General features: G+C 49.0%; 2 protein-coding genes across 2 annotated transcripts in view; one reads left to right on the forward strand and one right to left on the reverse strand.

Moving 5' to 3' along the window:
- The window catches only part of kifap3a (kinesin-associated protein 3a), a 28,490-nt gene extending 18,339 nt beyond the window's left edge, over nucleotides 1–10,151 (forward strand). The window contains exons 16-20 of the mRNA XM_076726783.1: nucleotides 420–518; nucleotides 707–792; nucleotides 3,262–3,451; nucleotides 3,544–3,634; nucleotides 8,235–10,151. Coding sequence (XP_076582898.1) covers nucleotides 420–518; nucleotides 707–792; nucleotides 3,262–3,451; nucleotides 3,544–3,634; nucleotides 8,235–8,334 — 566 coding nt within the window. The 3' untranslated portion in view covers nucleotides 8,335–10,151. The remainder of the gene's footprint in view (nucleotides 1–419; nucleotides 519–706; nucleotides 793–3,261; nucleotides 3,452–3,543; nucleotides 3,635–8,234) is intronic.
- A 3-nt stretch (nucleotides 10,152–10,154) lies between these two features.
- Nucleotides 10,155–15,000, reverse strand: part of LOC143318441 (protein Niban 1-like) — a 23,778-nt gene continuing 18,932 nt past the window's right edge. Inside the window, exons 10-14 of the mRNA XM_076726782.1 lie at nucleotides 14,795–14,941; nucleotides 14,287–14,397; nucleotides 13,463–13,570; nucleotides 12,875–12,986; nucleotides 10,155–12,789 (exon numbers count right to left, since the gene is read on the reverse strand). Coding sequence (XP_076582897.1) covers nucleotides 11,528–12,789; nucleotides 12,875–12,986; nucleotides 13,463–13,570; nucleotides 14,287–14,397; nucleotides 14,795–14,941 — 1,740 coding nt within the window. The 3' untranslated portion in view covers nucleotides 10,155–11,527. The remainder of the gene's footprint in view (nucleotides 12,790–12,874; nucleotides 12,987–13,462; nucleotides 13,571–14,286; nucleotides 14,398–14,794; nucleotides 14,942–15,000) is intronic.

The raw sequence follows: 15,000 nt of genomic DNA on the forward strand, positions 1-15,000 counted from the left end.
TGTTTTCTGAGCAGTAACTCAACTCGCTGTTTGCACGATTGTGTTTTTGAATGACTAGAAATACCTGCATAACAGCGTTTTAACGCACTGGTTAACAGCAGTAGAACGTCTTCTCGTGTCTCTGGAGCAGGACGCTGCACAGACACTGACCTGTCTTTTAATCTGTCTCTTGTATGTCTCCAACACGACACTAGTTCTTTGTGTTTTTCAGGAGAAAATCAGTGACGTAGCATTTTAGTCCTCGAGGTACAAGGCATTTGAATGATAATAGTAATGGACGGTGCTATGTTGCTCTTTATCGCGAGACTGACAAAACTACAAAAATACAGTTCCGGATGCAGGAAATCAGCAAAACCATAGAAAGCTTGAGAGTTTTGTTCAGCAGACAGACGTCGTCACAGGACACTTTTGTTTCTCAGCTCAGCAGGAGGACGATGAGTTTGTGTGTCAGATCGTCTACGTCTTCTATCAGATGGTCTTTCACAAAGCTACCAGAGACGTCATCATCAAAGACACGCGTATCCTTTTCCTCATTCTGAGGTATTGAAGTTGCTCCTGTCTCCTGTGGGAGACAGAGCAGTCTCCTTCAGCCACATCGCTTCTTTCTGTTGTCTCTGAATGAGAGACACCTGTCCCCGTCCACTGATCGAGCATCGAAGGTCCCAGAGAGCGTGAGCTGTTGTCTTTCCCTGACTCAGACCCTCAGAAGCCCCGGCGTACCTCATCGACCTGATGCACGACAACAACGCAGAGATCCGCAAAGTCTGCGACAACACGCTGGACATCATCGCTGTGAGTATCCAGACGCCCTCCGAGGAGCTGTCAGTGACACAGATGCTTTTGGAGGCTTTGGGGGGTCTGGGTTCAGGGTGCTTTGGATAGGACTTGGATAGGACGTGCCCAAAAACCCATAAAACACGTAAGATGAATGAGCTAAAATTCAGATTTCATTGTCTTTATTAAAAAACAGCCATTCAAAGCAACAATAATTCCTCTGACATTCTTACGCGGCTCGTTTTTCCTGATGTGCTCGAGTCCAGTTTGACATCAGCGATTAACTGACTGATGAATTCCTAAATCACCTTGTGACTGACAGGTGTGGTCAGCTCCCAGTCAGTGTGTGATCACTGCCAGACCTCAGATCAGCGTAATTAGCTGTAGATTATAGGCAGGCAGTGCAGCGGGGCAGAGGAAGTGTTTCATTGAAATTATCAGTGAGACCTATTAAGATGTGAACCACATGAAAGGCAGCCGGTGAGCTCTGGAGTGTGTCAGCGGCTGGACAGCAGAGGTGAGAGAGAAAGCAGAGCTGAGGACACACACACGCGCACACACACACACACACACACACACACACACACACACACACACACACAATCATTAGTGCTTGGCTGTGCAGGGTCCTTCTGGCAGCACACACCATAACTGTGCAGTCCTGAAACGTTCACCTTTGATCATTGTGGCCCTGCTCGTGTACAAACACACACACACACACACACACACACACACACACACACACACACACGGCTTCACAAGAAACTTTGTAGATGCTCCAAGTGGGACAGAGGCCTGATTCACAGGGATATTCTTAGCTGGGCCATATTTCCAGAGGAACATGTCGAAACGCTCCCGAAGTGGTCGTGCACTTCCTCGCCCCCGCTGTGATGAGCTCATTCGCTCATGAGCTCAGCTGCTAATAACTGATTAGTCATATTAAACAAATATAAGACTCTAATTCGGTCAAACCCTGAGTCATGATGCTTTTTCGGCCCCTCAGTCTGACTGAATGTGTCGCTGTCGGCGCGGCGCAGGGGCCTCGGCATGGCCGTCAGTAGGCCCGCTCGAGTCTGGGCCGTCGGCGGCTGTCGCTGCCCGCGGCGCTCTGCTCTGCATCGCAGTGATTAATCTCTCAGCTCGGGGCGTCGCGCTCTCAAAGGCCGCCTTTATCGCTCCCCCTTCAGCCCCTGCAGAGAAAAGAAAACAGAACTTTATTAGCTGTAGTGAGAAGACGGAGACGACACACAGTCACACACACACGCCTGCACACACACACACACACACACACACACACACACACACACACACACACACACACACACACACTTCCTCTCTCCAGTGTTTGTGGGTCACACACACACACAGGAAGTTCTCCTTCCATGCTGAGATGGATGGTTGTGGTGATGAGGAGAGAGCAGTCACTTCACTCAGGCACCGTATTGATCAGCTGACAGGAAGTGTCTGATGAGACTGTGTGGCTGAGTCTGTCGGACAGTTCGGGGTTTTACTGAAATGAAGATGCCCTCCTCCAGCTGTCGAGGCATACATACGTGGTTTTTGCCTGAATAAATCACCACATTAAAATCCTGAAAGTGCCACCCACTCCTCCCTGTACACATGAATGCAAAGACATTTAGCTGCTGCACAGACGACGTGTCCTCCTTCACTGTAAAGTCAGCTTCAGGCTTCACCATCATGCTTCTGTAAACTGAACATTGAACCAGGATTGGCCTCCAAAGTATTTGACCCAAAGTAAATCTTCATAATTTGCACTGAATGTGAAAACGGCCTCTGCACATCCATCCAGGAACGAGAAGAAGGCACGTTTTTGACTGCAGGAGGACTAAAGATGAAGTTTGATGATCCTGTCACCGTCCCTCTAGCGCCACCAGCAGGACAGAGTTTTCTCTTGTCCTGTGAAATGTGTGGATTGACGCAGACGATCCTGGTCCTCGGTCCATGAATCCTGCTGATTCTTGCTTTAGCGCCACCGTGAGGTTGACATCTGTGGATCAGATTTTAATTACTCAGCAGCTGTTGGATGGACTGCTGAGAAGTTTGGTTCAGACATTCATGTTTTCCTCACGTTGAAATTATTCTCTCTGACCCTTTTCATCCAGCATCAGGTCAAAATTTAAGTTTGATTTACAAACACCTCCAGTTAATCACACTCCCCATCAGCAGCTGTTAGCATGCTAACATGCTAAAGTAAGACGATGAGCATGGTACACATTAAACCTGCTGAATATCAGCATGTTAGCATTGTCATTATGAGCATGTTAGCATGTAGCTCAAAGCAGCGCGCTGGGCAGAGCTGCTAGCATGGCTAGCATGTTTCACAGTTAGCTCTGACCGCAGACACGGACGAACCAGTACCTCAACAACAATACGATAATCGATGTGTTTCTGTTGCCTGCTGTGAGTTTTGACAGTGATCTGTGGACAAATGTCTCCGGTTTTCTGTCTCCATCCACATCGCTGCAGGAGTATGACGAGGAGTGGGGGAAGAAGATCCAGACGGAGAAGTTCCGCTGGTACAACGGTCAGTGGCTGGAGATGGTGGAGAACCGTCAGATGGATGAAGCAGAGGAGCCCTTCCTGTACGGGGAGGACGGAGAGTCCTTCATCGGGAACGGAGACATCCTGGAGAGACCTGACCTGTTCTACAGCGCCGGTACGGAGAGCGTCTTTATGGTAGAGGACAGGCTCATCTGCCAGCATGATGTCAGCACGTGTTCGTTTAACTGTTTGTGCTGTTTGATCCAGATGGGATCATCTCAGCAGACGGAGCCATCAGTCCTGAGTTCTACACCGACTTCCACAGCGGAGAGCTGGGATACCCTGGATACATGAGCAGGTATGGAGCTCTGCGTTCACACACACACACACACACACACACACACACACACACACACACACACACACATCCTGTCTCTCCTCAGCTGCACTGTCAAATAAGGACAAAGAGGCCAAAAACAATCTTTAAATAAGACATTTGTTCAGCCCTGAGCTCAGGGAGTAAGGTTATCTGGTGAACCTGAGATGAGACTGAACTGAGCCCCAAACCACCCACACACACACACACACACACACACACACACACACACACACACACACACAGACACACACACACACACACAGAAAATATGTGTGTCTGCAACATGGCTGTGAGCGTGAGCGTGATGGAGGCTGTCAGTGGGCAGGTTGTCTTCGTCCAGAAACGCTGGTCGTGTCAGAGAGGAAACACTAAACTGTGAGTGTTTAGCTTCAGCTCTGCGTCTCCGCCGCCTCGTCCACGGCCGCCGCTGCCCTCTCTTTGTTATTCTGAATCACTATTCGCTGATCTGTGTTTTTGAACCAGGCCGGGCCTGAGTCAACAAGCCTCGCCAATCCCAGAAGGCATCGCTCCACCCTCAACAGCAATACTGCAGCTTTGAGAACAAACACTCTCTGCCTCCGTCCTCTTGTTTCTCGCTCTTTCGTTCCTCTGTGGCTCCAACATATCAACTGCTTTAGTCCCAAAACGCCGCTGACATTCCACAGAGAAACATGAGACCGAAGCCTGGGAGTTAAAAATCAATCCTGTTATCACTGAGATGGACTTTGAGTTTCCTCTGAATCCTTTCCCGTCCTGTCTCTGCGCGGCGGCTAACGCCATTCGCTGCTGAGATGATGAATAGTTGAGGAAATGGAGGGTTTATTGTGAGTAATTTGTCTTATTTATTATCAAACTTCTCTTTGCGTGCGATAAAGCTCGTGTCGATGGATTTTTTCCCTCCCCCCTCGCCGGCAGGAATGTTTAGTTTGGCTGCCGTTGAGAGGCTGACTGCGATTGGCTGAATCCGCGACATGTCAGTCCAACCAGAGGCCGACCGCAGAGAGGAATCCCGATCCGTGTTCCCTCCACTCATTTCTTTATTGTCTGTTTTCTCTCTCCTCTCCGGCAGCCTCCTCTCGCTCGGCTTTGTAACTGATACCTCTTAAATACACGGAGAGCGCCGGGGGAATCGGCGTCTGTGAGACGGTTTTAATTTGGCCGCGGTACTCTGAGCGATCCAGGTTAACATAATAATCAAAGCCAGCTCCAGAGCTTATTTTAAACTACGTGTGAAACATGGTGTGAATGGGGCCCTTCAAACAGGACGCAGCGCTGGACATCTCTGGTGTTAGCACGAGTTCATAATGAGCTTTAACAAACAGATAAAGAATGAAGAGCTGGTCCGTGCGATCAGCTGACGTCGTGTCGCTGTTACAGCGTGAGATGGACAGATATGAAGAGGAGAGCAGCAAGAGCAGGTCGCACTGCTCCTCCTCCTGCCCGAAGGTTCGGACGTTATGAAGCCCTGTGTGGACGCAGCAGGAGGTCCACGTGTTGGCTGATGAGCACGTTAAAGACACGTCTGAGGTGTCTCCACTCTGTGAAATGTCCCGTCCGATATCCAGCTCATATCGATGAAAAGAATTCTGTCAGAGCCAAATCTAAAGGATCATGTGATTTATGTTAAAAAAACAAATATTACAGCATTTTAAACACTCAAATATCAGGATGAGTCATCATATGGGTGACAGGATCTTTATTCATTTAATGCTCATAATACTGAACATTACTTCATTAAGTTTATGGAAACGTTCTGTGTAATTTACTTTTGTGTTTTTGAGTCTTAAATTCATAAACTTTATTGATACTGATCGATTGACGTCCGGTGCAGTTTGTGTTTCAAAGTTTCTGGTACATTCGAACCCGTCACCAGGCGACAGGGTGTGACGGGGTGCTGGCAGTGAAGTGAGGTAAAAGGAGGAGAAGCAGAGCGCCGTCACATTCAGGTGAGAGGTGGAGGTATTGGGGGGGGGTCGGTTTGGCTGTAACCTGAGCAGTGACGGATCAAAGGCGGCCCTGGAGGACAGACGCAGGGGGCAACGGGTCACGCCGACGCAGGAAAAAGGCCTGATTCCCCTTCCTGTTCACTGCCGAGGAATGTCCTCTGTGGGATGGGACGCGTCCCCGCCGCCCAGCCCGCCGCTCCTCGGGGGCCAAACTGGCATTCGTGGGAACACTGGGCCCCTTGTTTCAGTGACCCCCAGCCACCGGCTCCTCATTTTGTGGGCCTGTCACAACACACAGACTGGTTCATTTGCATGTTTGATAGTGAGAAATATCAGCACTGACAGCCGCCGCGTCAGGCGCCATTTTATCCAGAGCCACAGAACGCAAAACGTGGAGTAAGAATGTTTGTAGAAGTCATTAATACTTTGTCAGCTTCACCTGCAGTTTAACATCCAACAGACAGAACAGTAGAAATGTTCAGTCTGCTCAGACTTCTCTTATCGTCATTGTCCTGTTAGACTTCACCTGAGCTGATGGGGTTTGAGGAGGTGCTGCTCTCACCTGTACCCCCCCGAAACAAAACATTCCTGGATTTACAGGCAGACATCCCAAAATGATGTTTAGGTCCAGCTCAGCTCAGCTCAGCTCAGCTCAGTTCAGCTCAGCTCAGTTCAGCTCAGTTCAGCTCAGCTCAGCATCTTATAGTTTTTGTGTTTGCAGTTGAAGCTAAATGAACTGTTAGTCAGTGATTTGTCCAGAGGCTCCGGCTCAGGACGTCAGGACGTCAGGACATCAGGACGGACCCCCTGAGGGTTCAAACATCAGTCTGAGGGTCCGGGATGAGGATAAGAAAGCAGGAACGACGTGATTCAGTTACATCTCACTTAAAAAGATTCATATGAGACGGGAGAAGGAAGAACTGAAGCTGCCCGTGACAAAGTTAAGCTTCATTAGCCTGAAGCTACAAACTGAGCATGACGCACCTTATTCAGTTAAGTTAAGTTAAGTTAAGTTACAGCCCTGTTCACAACCAACTATAATCAATAAGAAGAGCTGATGGAGACTATGCATGAAAATCCAAAGCTGTCCCAAACTAAACCTTTGAAACGTGTGAATCAGGACAGTGACTGAGCTTCAGGACTGGTGAGGGTCCTGCTCAGGTCCTGCTCAGGTCCTGCAGGTCTGGGCCAGGTGCAGCTCGTCGGTGTGACTCAGCTCCAGTGTTCTCCAGCCTCCTTTAGCCCACCGCTCAAATCCCCCCTGACAGCCGTAGCGTGCGGAGAAGAAAAAGTCAGATTTCTGCCCGCAGAGGAGGGAGAGGAGATGGTGGTTGGAGGTTGGGGGGGGTGGCAGGGGGCAAAGGCAAAACAGAGGGGGGGGGTCTGCAAGCTGTGTAACCGATCGCTGGAAGTGATTTGGCTAAAAACAACACGTCATTATAGGCGCTCGCAGGGGCAAAGCAAACAGCTCGTATTTTAGAGGCGGCCTGCTCGGAGATGTGTGAGCCGCGGTGTCATCCATCAGAGCCCAGTTTATCCATCAGCCGCTCCGTCCACCAGGCGGCCGGGCCCGTCGCCGCGACCCAGACTCCCAGCAGCTGGTCAGAAGACGGAGCGTGAAATCAGCCCCCACCGTTCACATCCCCATACTAACTGATTTATACGGTGTGGATGCAGGCCTTTTATCATCCCCCTCAACAGGCCCCCGCTGCCGGGCCGAGGCCAGCCAGGTCCTCCAGGTTTGGCCGTCAGCCCCCGCCCTCGACACGGCGTTGTGTTTTGACATCTCTCCGGGTTTTATGGCTTGGCCGCGCCGCTGTTTACCCCTGCAGCCATGAGCGCTGTGTAGCCCCCACACTCTGGATGTCCAACACCTGCGTCAGGCAGATGAATATTACATTAACGTTTTATGAGCCTTTTCTCTGCTGCTGTGACCGAGCGGGCGCTCTGGCTCTGGGCTGGGGGGCTTTCCTCAGAGATGTCTGGTGTCACAGCGCCCCCTGCTGGTGTCCTGTTGCACAGTTGATGTCCCTGAATGCTGAGCCTGAACTTTCTGTCTTTGGAAAACACATTATGTGGCCAAAAGTGTGTGGACAGCGTGTCCTTCCAGTCAGCTGTGAGGCTGTGAAATCTGATTCCAGCGCTGTGATGATGAACTGGGTCAGCCTCCGTCGTCTGGGCTCAGTCTGTCCAACACACGGTCAACCTGCTGCACAGATTTCATCCTCAGCATGTGAAGTTTTCATGAACTCTGCGTCTCGCGTCTCAAGCATGTCAGATATCTGAAGCTTTATTTCAGAGCGCGTTCTCGACCTGTGTGACGGCCTCTGACCTCACCTGCACATCCATCCAGTCCACCTGACAACGCTGCTGTAAAGTGCTTCACTGTCATCTAAAATATGTCTGTCAGTCAAAGCGTTTCTTCACCGCATCAAACAGTGTTTGACGTATTGAGGCTTTTCTCAAAGATCATTCTGTGATTTCTAATCGATGCTCGGGCAGCAGAGCGAGTCAGAGCGACCGATCTGAATCAGCGACTGTTCAGCCTTCTGTGCCGCACACACCCTCATGTTCCTCACGTGTGTCACGTGTGTGCGTGCCGTGTTCATTTCTCCCATCTCTCCCTCCTTCAGTGTGTCGGAGCAGTTCGTCTCAGCCGATCGACCCGTCAGCGCCTACGGCTTCCGCCCTGATGAGCAGCTCTTCTACAGCTACAGCACCGCCTCCCGGTAAAGCTCCGACACGCCGCCTCACACAAACACCGCACGAACGCTGACGTCCGCCGTGTGCTGCTGCAGCTGCGTCCACGCTGTGGACGAGCAGTGTCAACATGTCTTTCCTTCACGCTCCTCTCGCTGCAGCAGTCTGCTCAGTGGGACGGTCAGAGCTCTTTAGCCGAACGTGTTTTTCTTGATGTTAAAGAAATAGAAAGTTTTATTTGAATATGATGACGCCCATTCAGGGAAAACTGGACTGAAAGGACCAACAGGAAGAGTTTCACCCAGAGGACAAGAGTATAAACTCCTTAAGACTCCAAGTGAAAGTGAAGGACTCATCATTATAAAACTGGACCAGCCCACACGTCGTCAGTCGTAGCTTCGTTTTAGTTTGATTCAGGTTCATTTGTAAATAACAGCTGAATGTTGTCTTTGCTTTAGAGAACTCGCGCTGAGCGTCAGTCACTTCCTGTTTGATGGACAGCTGTCCGTGTGAACACTGAGCTGCTCTGATTTCTCTCAATGTGACGATTCAGGAACTTTATTCAGACAAAAGAGAGCAACAAATTTTAATATGGCCGCTGAGTCTCGAGTTCAGACTCAAACCAACACGGCGTCCGTCCCTCAGTACGGTCTGACTTCCTGTCTGTGGCTCGTTGGTTCCTAGAGAGGAAGAAGATCTACCAGCTGTGATACACTGAACTGTTAGCGCTTAGCAGTTAGCATTCACTGCTGGTTTGAGTCTGAACGTGAGATTTAATCACGAGAGGAAAACTGACCGATTTCACAGATTTACCCTTTAACAGAGATCATATTTGTAGAGCTTGGAGGCGTCTGTAAACCAGCCCGGCTCACCATTCTCACATTTTTTTGTTTCCTCTTCACAGATCAGATCGTTTTTTTGTTTTTTTTTTTATCTTTTAGAGGCTTGAAGAGAAGGAAGTGTTTTAAAAGACAGAACAAGGAAAGAAGACACGTTCTGTCTCATCTTTTAATCAGACCGATCTCAGAGTCGTCTTTCGTCCTCAACGGGGGTCCCCACCCACACGTTGGGAACCACTGAGGTGTGCGTCATGCAGCCTGTCTTTGCATTAGAATATTTTACACTCTAATGTTTGTAACTGTGATTTGGTCCAAATTTAAAGGGGAACACGGTGTCAGTGTTCAGGTGGTACAGTTCAGTTTAACGATGCCACTTAATGGATTTTAGAAGCTGCAGAGTCTTTTATGTGTCTGCAGAGAAACATACGAGTCAGTGATAAATGAATTATTAATCAGCTTTTCTGTCAGCCACACAGCTCGAGAGCTCTGTCTCCATTTTCTCTGTAATAAGAACCGAATCACTCGCTTCTTTCCAGGAAACGTCCTGAACAGGATGGAGTTAAAGCGCGAGCGTCGTTCTCTTGTTTTTTGCTCGTGCGCTGTGTGTCACTGGAGGCGCTGCAGGGACTGTGGCCGCTGGATTAAGATGTCATTTATCTTTATTTCTGTGAATGTAATTTAAGAGGAAATATTAACGGCCTTTATTGTCTCATCCTGAGAAATGTCTTTTAAATATGAATCGATGCTCAGAAGAATCTACTGCCTTTTTTTTTTTTTCTCGTCCTCGTCCTCGATGTGCCTGGAGCGCCGCTCGCTGCTGAAACATGAGACACGCTTTCTGTGGTGCAATATATCAAATAAATGGAAGGAATATTACTGTAGTGGAACTGTACGCAGTGTCTAATCTGTCCCAGATGTTGGAGTACTCGCAGGTTTTTGATATTTCTCAGTCGCTGTGTCTGTTACTGCTTAAAAAAATGTTGTGGATCATAAATAAATAATCAAAGCATCGTGCAATATTTGTTTTATTGGCAAATAAAAACCATTTATTGTTTGTGTTGTTTTCCCAGCATTGACAGCAGAGAGTGGAGCGCTCACACACAAATACTTCGTTTATAGACTCTTCTTTTATTTTTTTTGTTTGTTCTTTTATTTTTATTAATATTTGCACACGACGTTTCCATTAACCAGCGTTCGTCTGGGGGACACTTCGTCCCTCCTGCTGCTAACCTGTCTGAGACGCTCTGCTCAGGTGAAAGGTGCTCGGCTCGGCGACGCTCCAGCACAGCTGCTCAGACTGGGACCAGTCTCTACGCCAACCACAGCGACGTCATGGCGAGGTTTAAGGCACGTGGAGGCGACGTGGAGGTACTGTAAAGGCACTTTGATGAGCTGCTTCTTCACTTTCCTTTTTGGTTAAAATCCTTCAGTAGGTCCAAAAACAATCACATTAAGGAGACGTAAAGGGCCTGAACTACAGCTGCAGTATTGATTGTTAGTGGTATTGATCCAGCTGATCGTGTCTGTGGTCCAGTATATTCACATATCTCTGACCGTCATTTCTGAACTCTGTGAAACGACTGACGAGTGCGACGTTTGTTCGTGTTCTCAGCCTCATGTCTGTGTGTCAGGAGTCAGGCTGTGGTTAGCCTAGCTTAGCATAAGGAAACAGCTAGCCTGAACATCGCCTGTAAGTTCACCAGTCATCGTGTCTCGTCTTGTTTTGTCCTGAAACTGTTTCTGTATGAACAACGTGTAACAGTTAGACGAGGAAAGTACATTTACTGAAGTCGAGTTTTGGGGTTGAAGTATTTCTTTGTTTTGGTTCATGACCTCTGCATTTCATTCAGAGGGAATGTTTCATAGAATATTTAGTAACTACAGGGAAACAGTTGTTCCTCTCAGATTTGGGTTTTACGTGTCAAACATGCTATTAGTTTATAAACTATGATGCTCTGTAGTCTTCGTGCTAAGCTAGGCTAACCACATCCTGACTCCAGCTCACCGCAGACGTGAGGCTGATGTCCATGTTCACATCTCAAAGAAAGAAAGCAAATAAATGAATTTCCCAAAAAATTCAGATCTACCACAGCATCACTTCAGAAAATTCTTCACAATCAGAAGTTTTAACGTTGAATTTCTAGAATTATTTGGTACTAAAATAATTGTCATGTTAAAAACAATTATGTCAAAGTCACTGAAGAATCAGACCCGTTGGTTTTCTGCACTGCTAATATATTGATAAGTAAGTGATTTGTATGAATAATTTACCGTCAGTTCATGCATATGTGTTAAAAGACGTCGGTGGAAGCTTTGGTGACTGTTTCTCAGAGGAACACGTTGTTTAACGTCGACACGGCGGCGCAGCTGTGTTCGCTCACGACGCTTCATTCCTCTTTGGGAACTCCACTGGGGTAACGCTGCACCAGCTCCTCCACCTCGATCACCTCCACCACCAGGTCCCGGATCTCCTTGATGGAGTCCAGGGGCTGGGCTTCAGGGCTGGAGGGGGTTCCCTCAGAGGACTGAGAGGTGGGAGCTTCTGGTGGCTCTACGCTCACGCTCGCGCCCGCCTCGACGTCCTCGCTCGCAGCTTCTGTCTGGACCCGAGGAGCCGGCTCGCCGCTCGTGGTTTTGTCCTCAGCTGGATCGTCTGAGCTCACAGGAGATTTACTGAGGTTGGCCTCGTCCTCCAAGACGTCAGGGGGTGTTGAGACCTCATCCTCGCTGCTCTGCGCTGCTTTGACCTCCTCCGTGGACTCTACCTCTGATGGAGGTGACTCACTTCCTACTGACACATCCAGAGAATTCGGGTCTGAGGCAGAAACTGGTTCTGCTACCTCCTGCTTCAGGTCCAGGCTGACGTCTGCAGGTGTGAGTACAGGTGTTTGGCCACTAGAGGGAGCCTCTAACTTGATTTCTGAGCTGTCACAGTGCGTCTTGTCTTCACTGCTGGCTGCAGTGTGGGACTCGGTACCTTCTGCTGAAGTGTTCATGGGTTCGTTTGTGGAATCAGATCTCGGTACAGAGACGTCTGTCTGTGCTGCTGCTGCTGCTGCGTCCGTCGTTATACTTTCTTTGGGGATTTCTGCCTCTTCTGAAGCACCTGTGTTCTGCATCTGAGGCTCAGGAGACGTCTCAACTTTTCCTGCTTTGACAGAAATCACTTCCTGTTGGACCACAGTCTCTGAAGCTACCTCTGTGTTCACTTGCTGGGTCTCACGTTGGTTGGTTGGCGTCTGAAGAGCGACGGGGGTGTCGGCTTCTACCTTCACAGTTTGGATGATGTCTTCTGCTTCAGGTGCCTCCTCCTCCTGACTGACAGCGACGCTCTGAGCCGCTTCTTTTTGTTCAACCCTCCCCAGAGGCGTCTCAATGACTGGCACGCCCGGCGAGGCTTCGCTCTGCAGCACGCCGTTCTCTTTCTCCTGCTGCTCCTCCTTCTGGGGCGTGGACTGACAGATGACCACGAGGGGAGACGGCGGCTGCTGCTCAAGGGAGGATTTAGTCGGGGAGGCGAGCACCATGGCGGGGCTGCTGGGAGTGGAGGCGGACGGGGAGGAGAGGCTGGAGCGGCTGGACTGACTGAGCAGGTCTCCGCTGTCTGTGAACAGGTTGTACTTCTTCAAGCTCGCCGCCTCCTTCACCACTGCAGGACGAGGAGAAAACAGGAGGGGTTAGAGACGTCTGTGAGGGAGAAAGTGTTTCAGCGCAGCTCCTGAGCGCCGTCATACCTTTGTTGACCTCCTTGTCCAGAGTCTGCAAGAGGATGCTCTCATAAACGTTCTCAACATGGAGGAAGTTTGAGTGGTCGGCATCGATGAACTGTTCAAGACCCTGAAGCTCCTGTTCAGACAGACAGACAGACAGACAGACAGACAGACAGACGCCAGGTCAGGCTTTGATTTGATCTTTTTAAGAGAAAGTTCAATTTTACATTTTCAGTCATAAATTTAAATATTTTCCCCTAAATGATTTAGAGGAAGTGAGCTGATTTATTCAGCCCTGAGCAGTGACTGCAGAACTCCACCAATCAGAGGCTTAGACTAACCTGTGTGTTGCCTAACAGGCAGAACTGAGGGCAACAAACCAACTGTCAGAACTCCATTTGTTGCTATGAGCACAGAGAGCGTAGCAACGATTGAAGGTCACTCAGACAAGAGAAACGTCGTCCTTCTGTGCACGACGTTTCAGAAATTCATGTGTGGCAGCTGTGACTGTTGAAGTGTGTGTGTGTGTGTGTGTGTGTGTGTGTGTGTGTGTGTGTGTGTGTGTGTGTGTGTGTGTGTGTGTGTGTGTGTGTGTGTGTGTGTGTCACTCACAGCCTTGCAGGTGGGGGCCAGGCTCTTCTTGATGAAGGGCAGAGTGATGGAGACGAGCGCCTCTCTGGAGATCTTCTTCCTCACGGTGCTGCTGTCGTAGTCGTATTGCTGCGAACACACACAGAGGAGACTCAGGACTTCCTGTTTGGAGGTCAGTCTGGGTTTTTTACCATAGCTGTGTGTGTGATACACAAACCTAAAAAACAGCTCCGATCTGCTCATGTTTGTGTTTTAACTTCATGACCTGGTCTGAAAACCTTTCTCATGTCTCATGTTGTCATGTTGAAGAAAAGGTCCAGGTTGTATTACTGTACTGTGTAAGGATACTGCAGTATCTGCAGGGCTTCATGGGTCACGGTTGTAGTACTTCATGTGTACAGAATCACACGAGGGAACGTTTTTCAGCCACGTCACATCATTTTCATCTCACATCGTTTTACAGCTGCACGCAGGATTAAGCATTTATGAGACAGTAGCTCACAATGACGACTTCATGATGAGACACTTCGTAAATGTTCTCATAACGAGTCAGTGTCTAATGGTAGTTGGAGAAACGTCTCCCTAATTCTGAAACCATAACTTCTTTTTTATATTGATCATTTTCTCTTAAATATGGGAAACGTTGTCGTAATGAGATAAAATATGAGACAAAGAGTCGAGGGAAATTGTGCAGATTGTTTAAAGTGGCAGTAATGATCCAAAAGTCCTGAAAAACAGGAGGATGACAGAATGATCTGTGTGATCAAACCAGAGCGTGTGTGTGATCGTTGGCTCGTTAAACCTGATAAAAACTACATGGAGTGAATGAATGAACTGAGTCTGACCTTCAGCACTCTGTGTTTGGCCTTCTCCATGGCAGAGCCGGCGTTGTCCGGGTTGTCCTGGATGGCTTTATAGAGCAGCTGCTGAAACGTGCAGGCCGCATTCTCCATCAGCTGAAACACACACACACACACACACACACACACACACACACACACACACACACACACACAGGATGAGATCAGATCTGACGGCTGCTTCATGCCCAAAATACAGAACAGAAAAAAAAACAATGCAAACAGCTGGAAATCCCATCAGAGTGAAATATCATCCGCCGCTCACGTCTGATTCATCGTGTCTTCACTCGCTCAGCGCTGAAACGCTTACACACTGCGTGCGTGTGTGGAAACATCAAGTGTGTCATAAATGTTGGCTAATAAAATGAGTCAGTCAGAAACTCCTCCGCCCACTCTGTCTGAGCAGAAACCGAGCTGGAGGACGAGAAAGTGAATGAAAAGAGGGCACACGAGCGCTGTGTGCGTGCGTGTGCGTGTGCGCGCGGACACACACCTGCTGCAGGTCGATCTGAGCGCTGTGAATCACTCCTGTGATGTTGGAGAAGCTGAATCTCTCCTGCAGGTGCTGCCGTTTCTCCTGCAGCGAGCTGATCTTCTGGTAGCAGCTCAGCAGCTTCGGCCTCGCCATGTCAGCAAGAGCCTGAGAGAGGAGGGGGTCGACAGAACAGCCTGTTAGCTCAGGTAGATACAGGTGAGGGC

This window comes from Chaetodon auriga, chromosome 3 (genome assembly GCF_051107435.1).
Source record: "Chaetodon auriga isolate fChaAug3 chromosome 3, fChaAug3.hap1, whole genome shotgun sequence".
Classification (NCBI taxonomy): Eukaryota; Metazoa; Chordata; class Actinopteri; order Chaetodontiformes; family Chaetodontidae; genus Chaetodon; species Chaetodon auriga.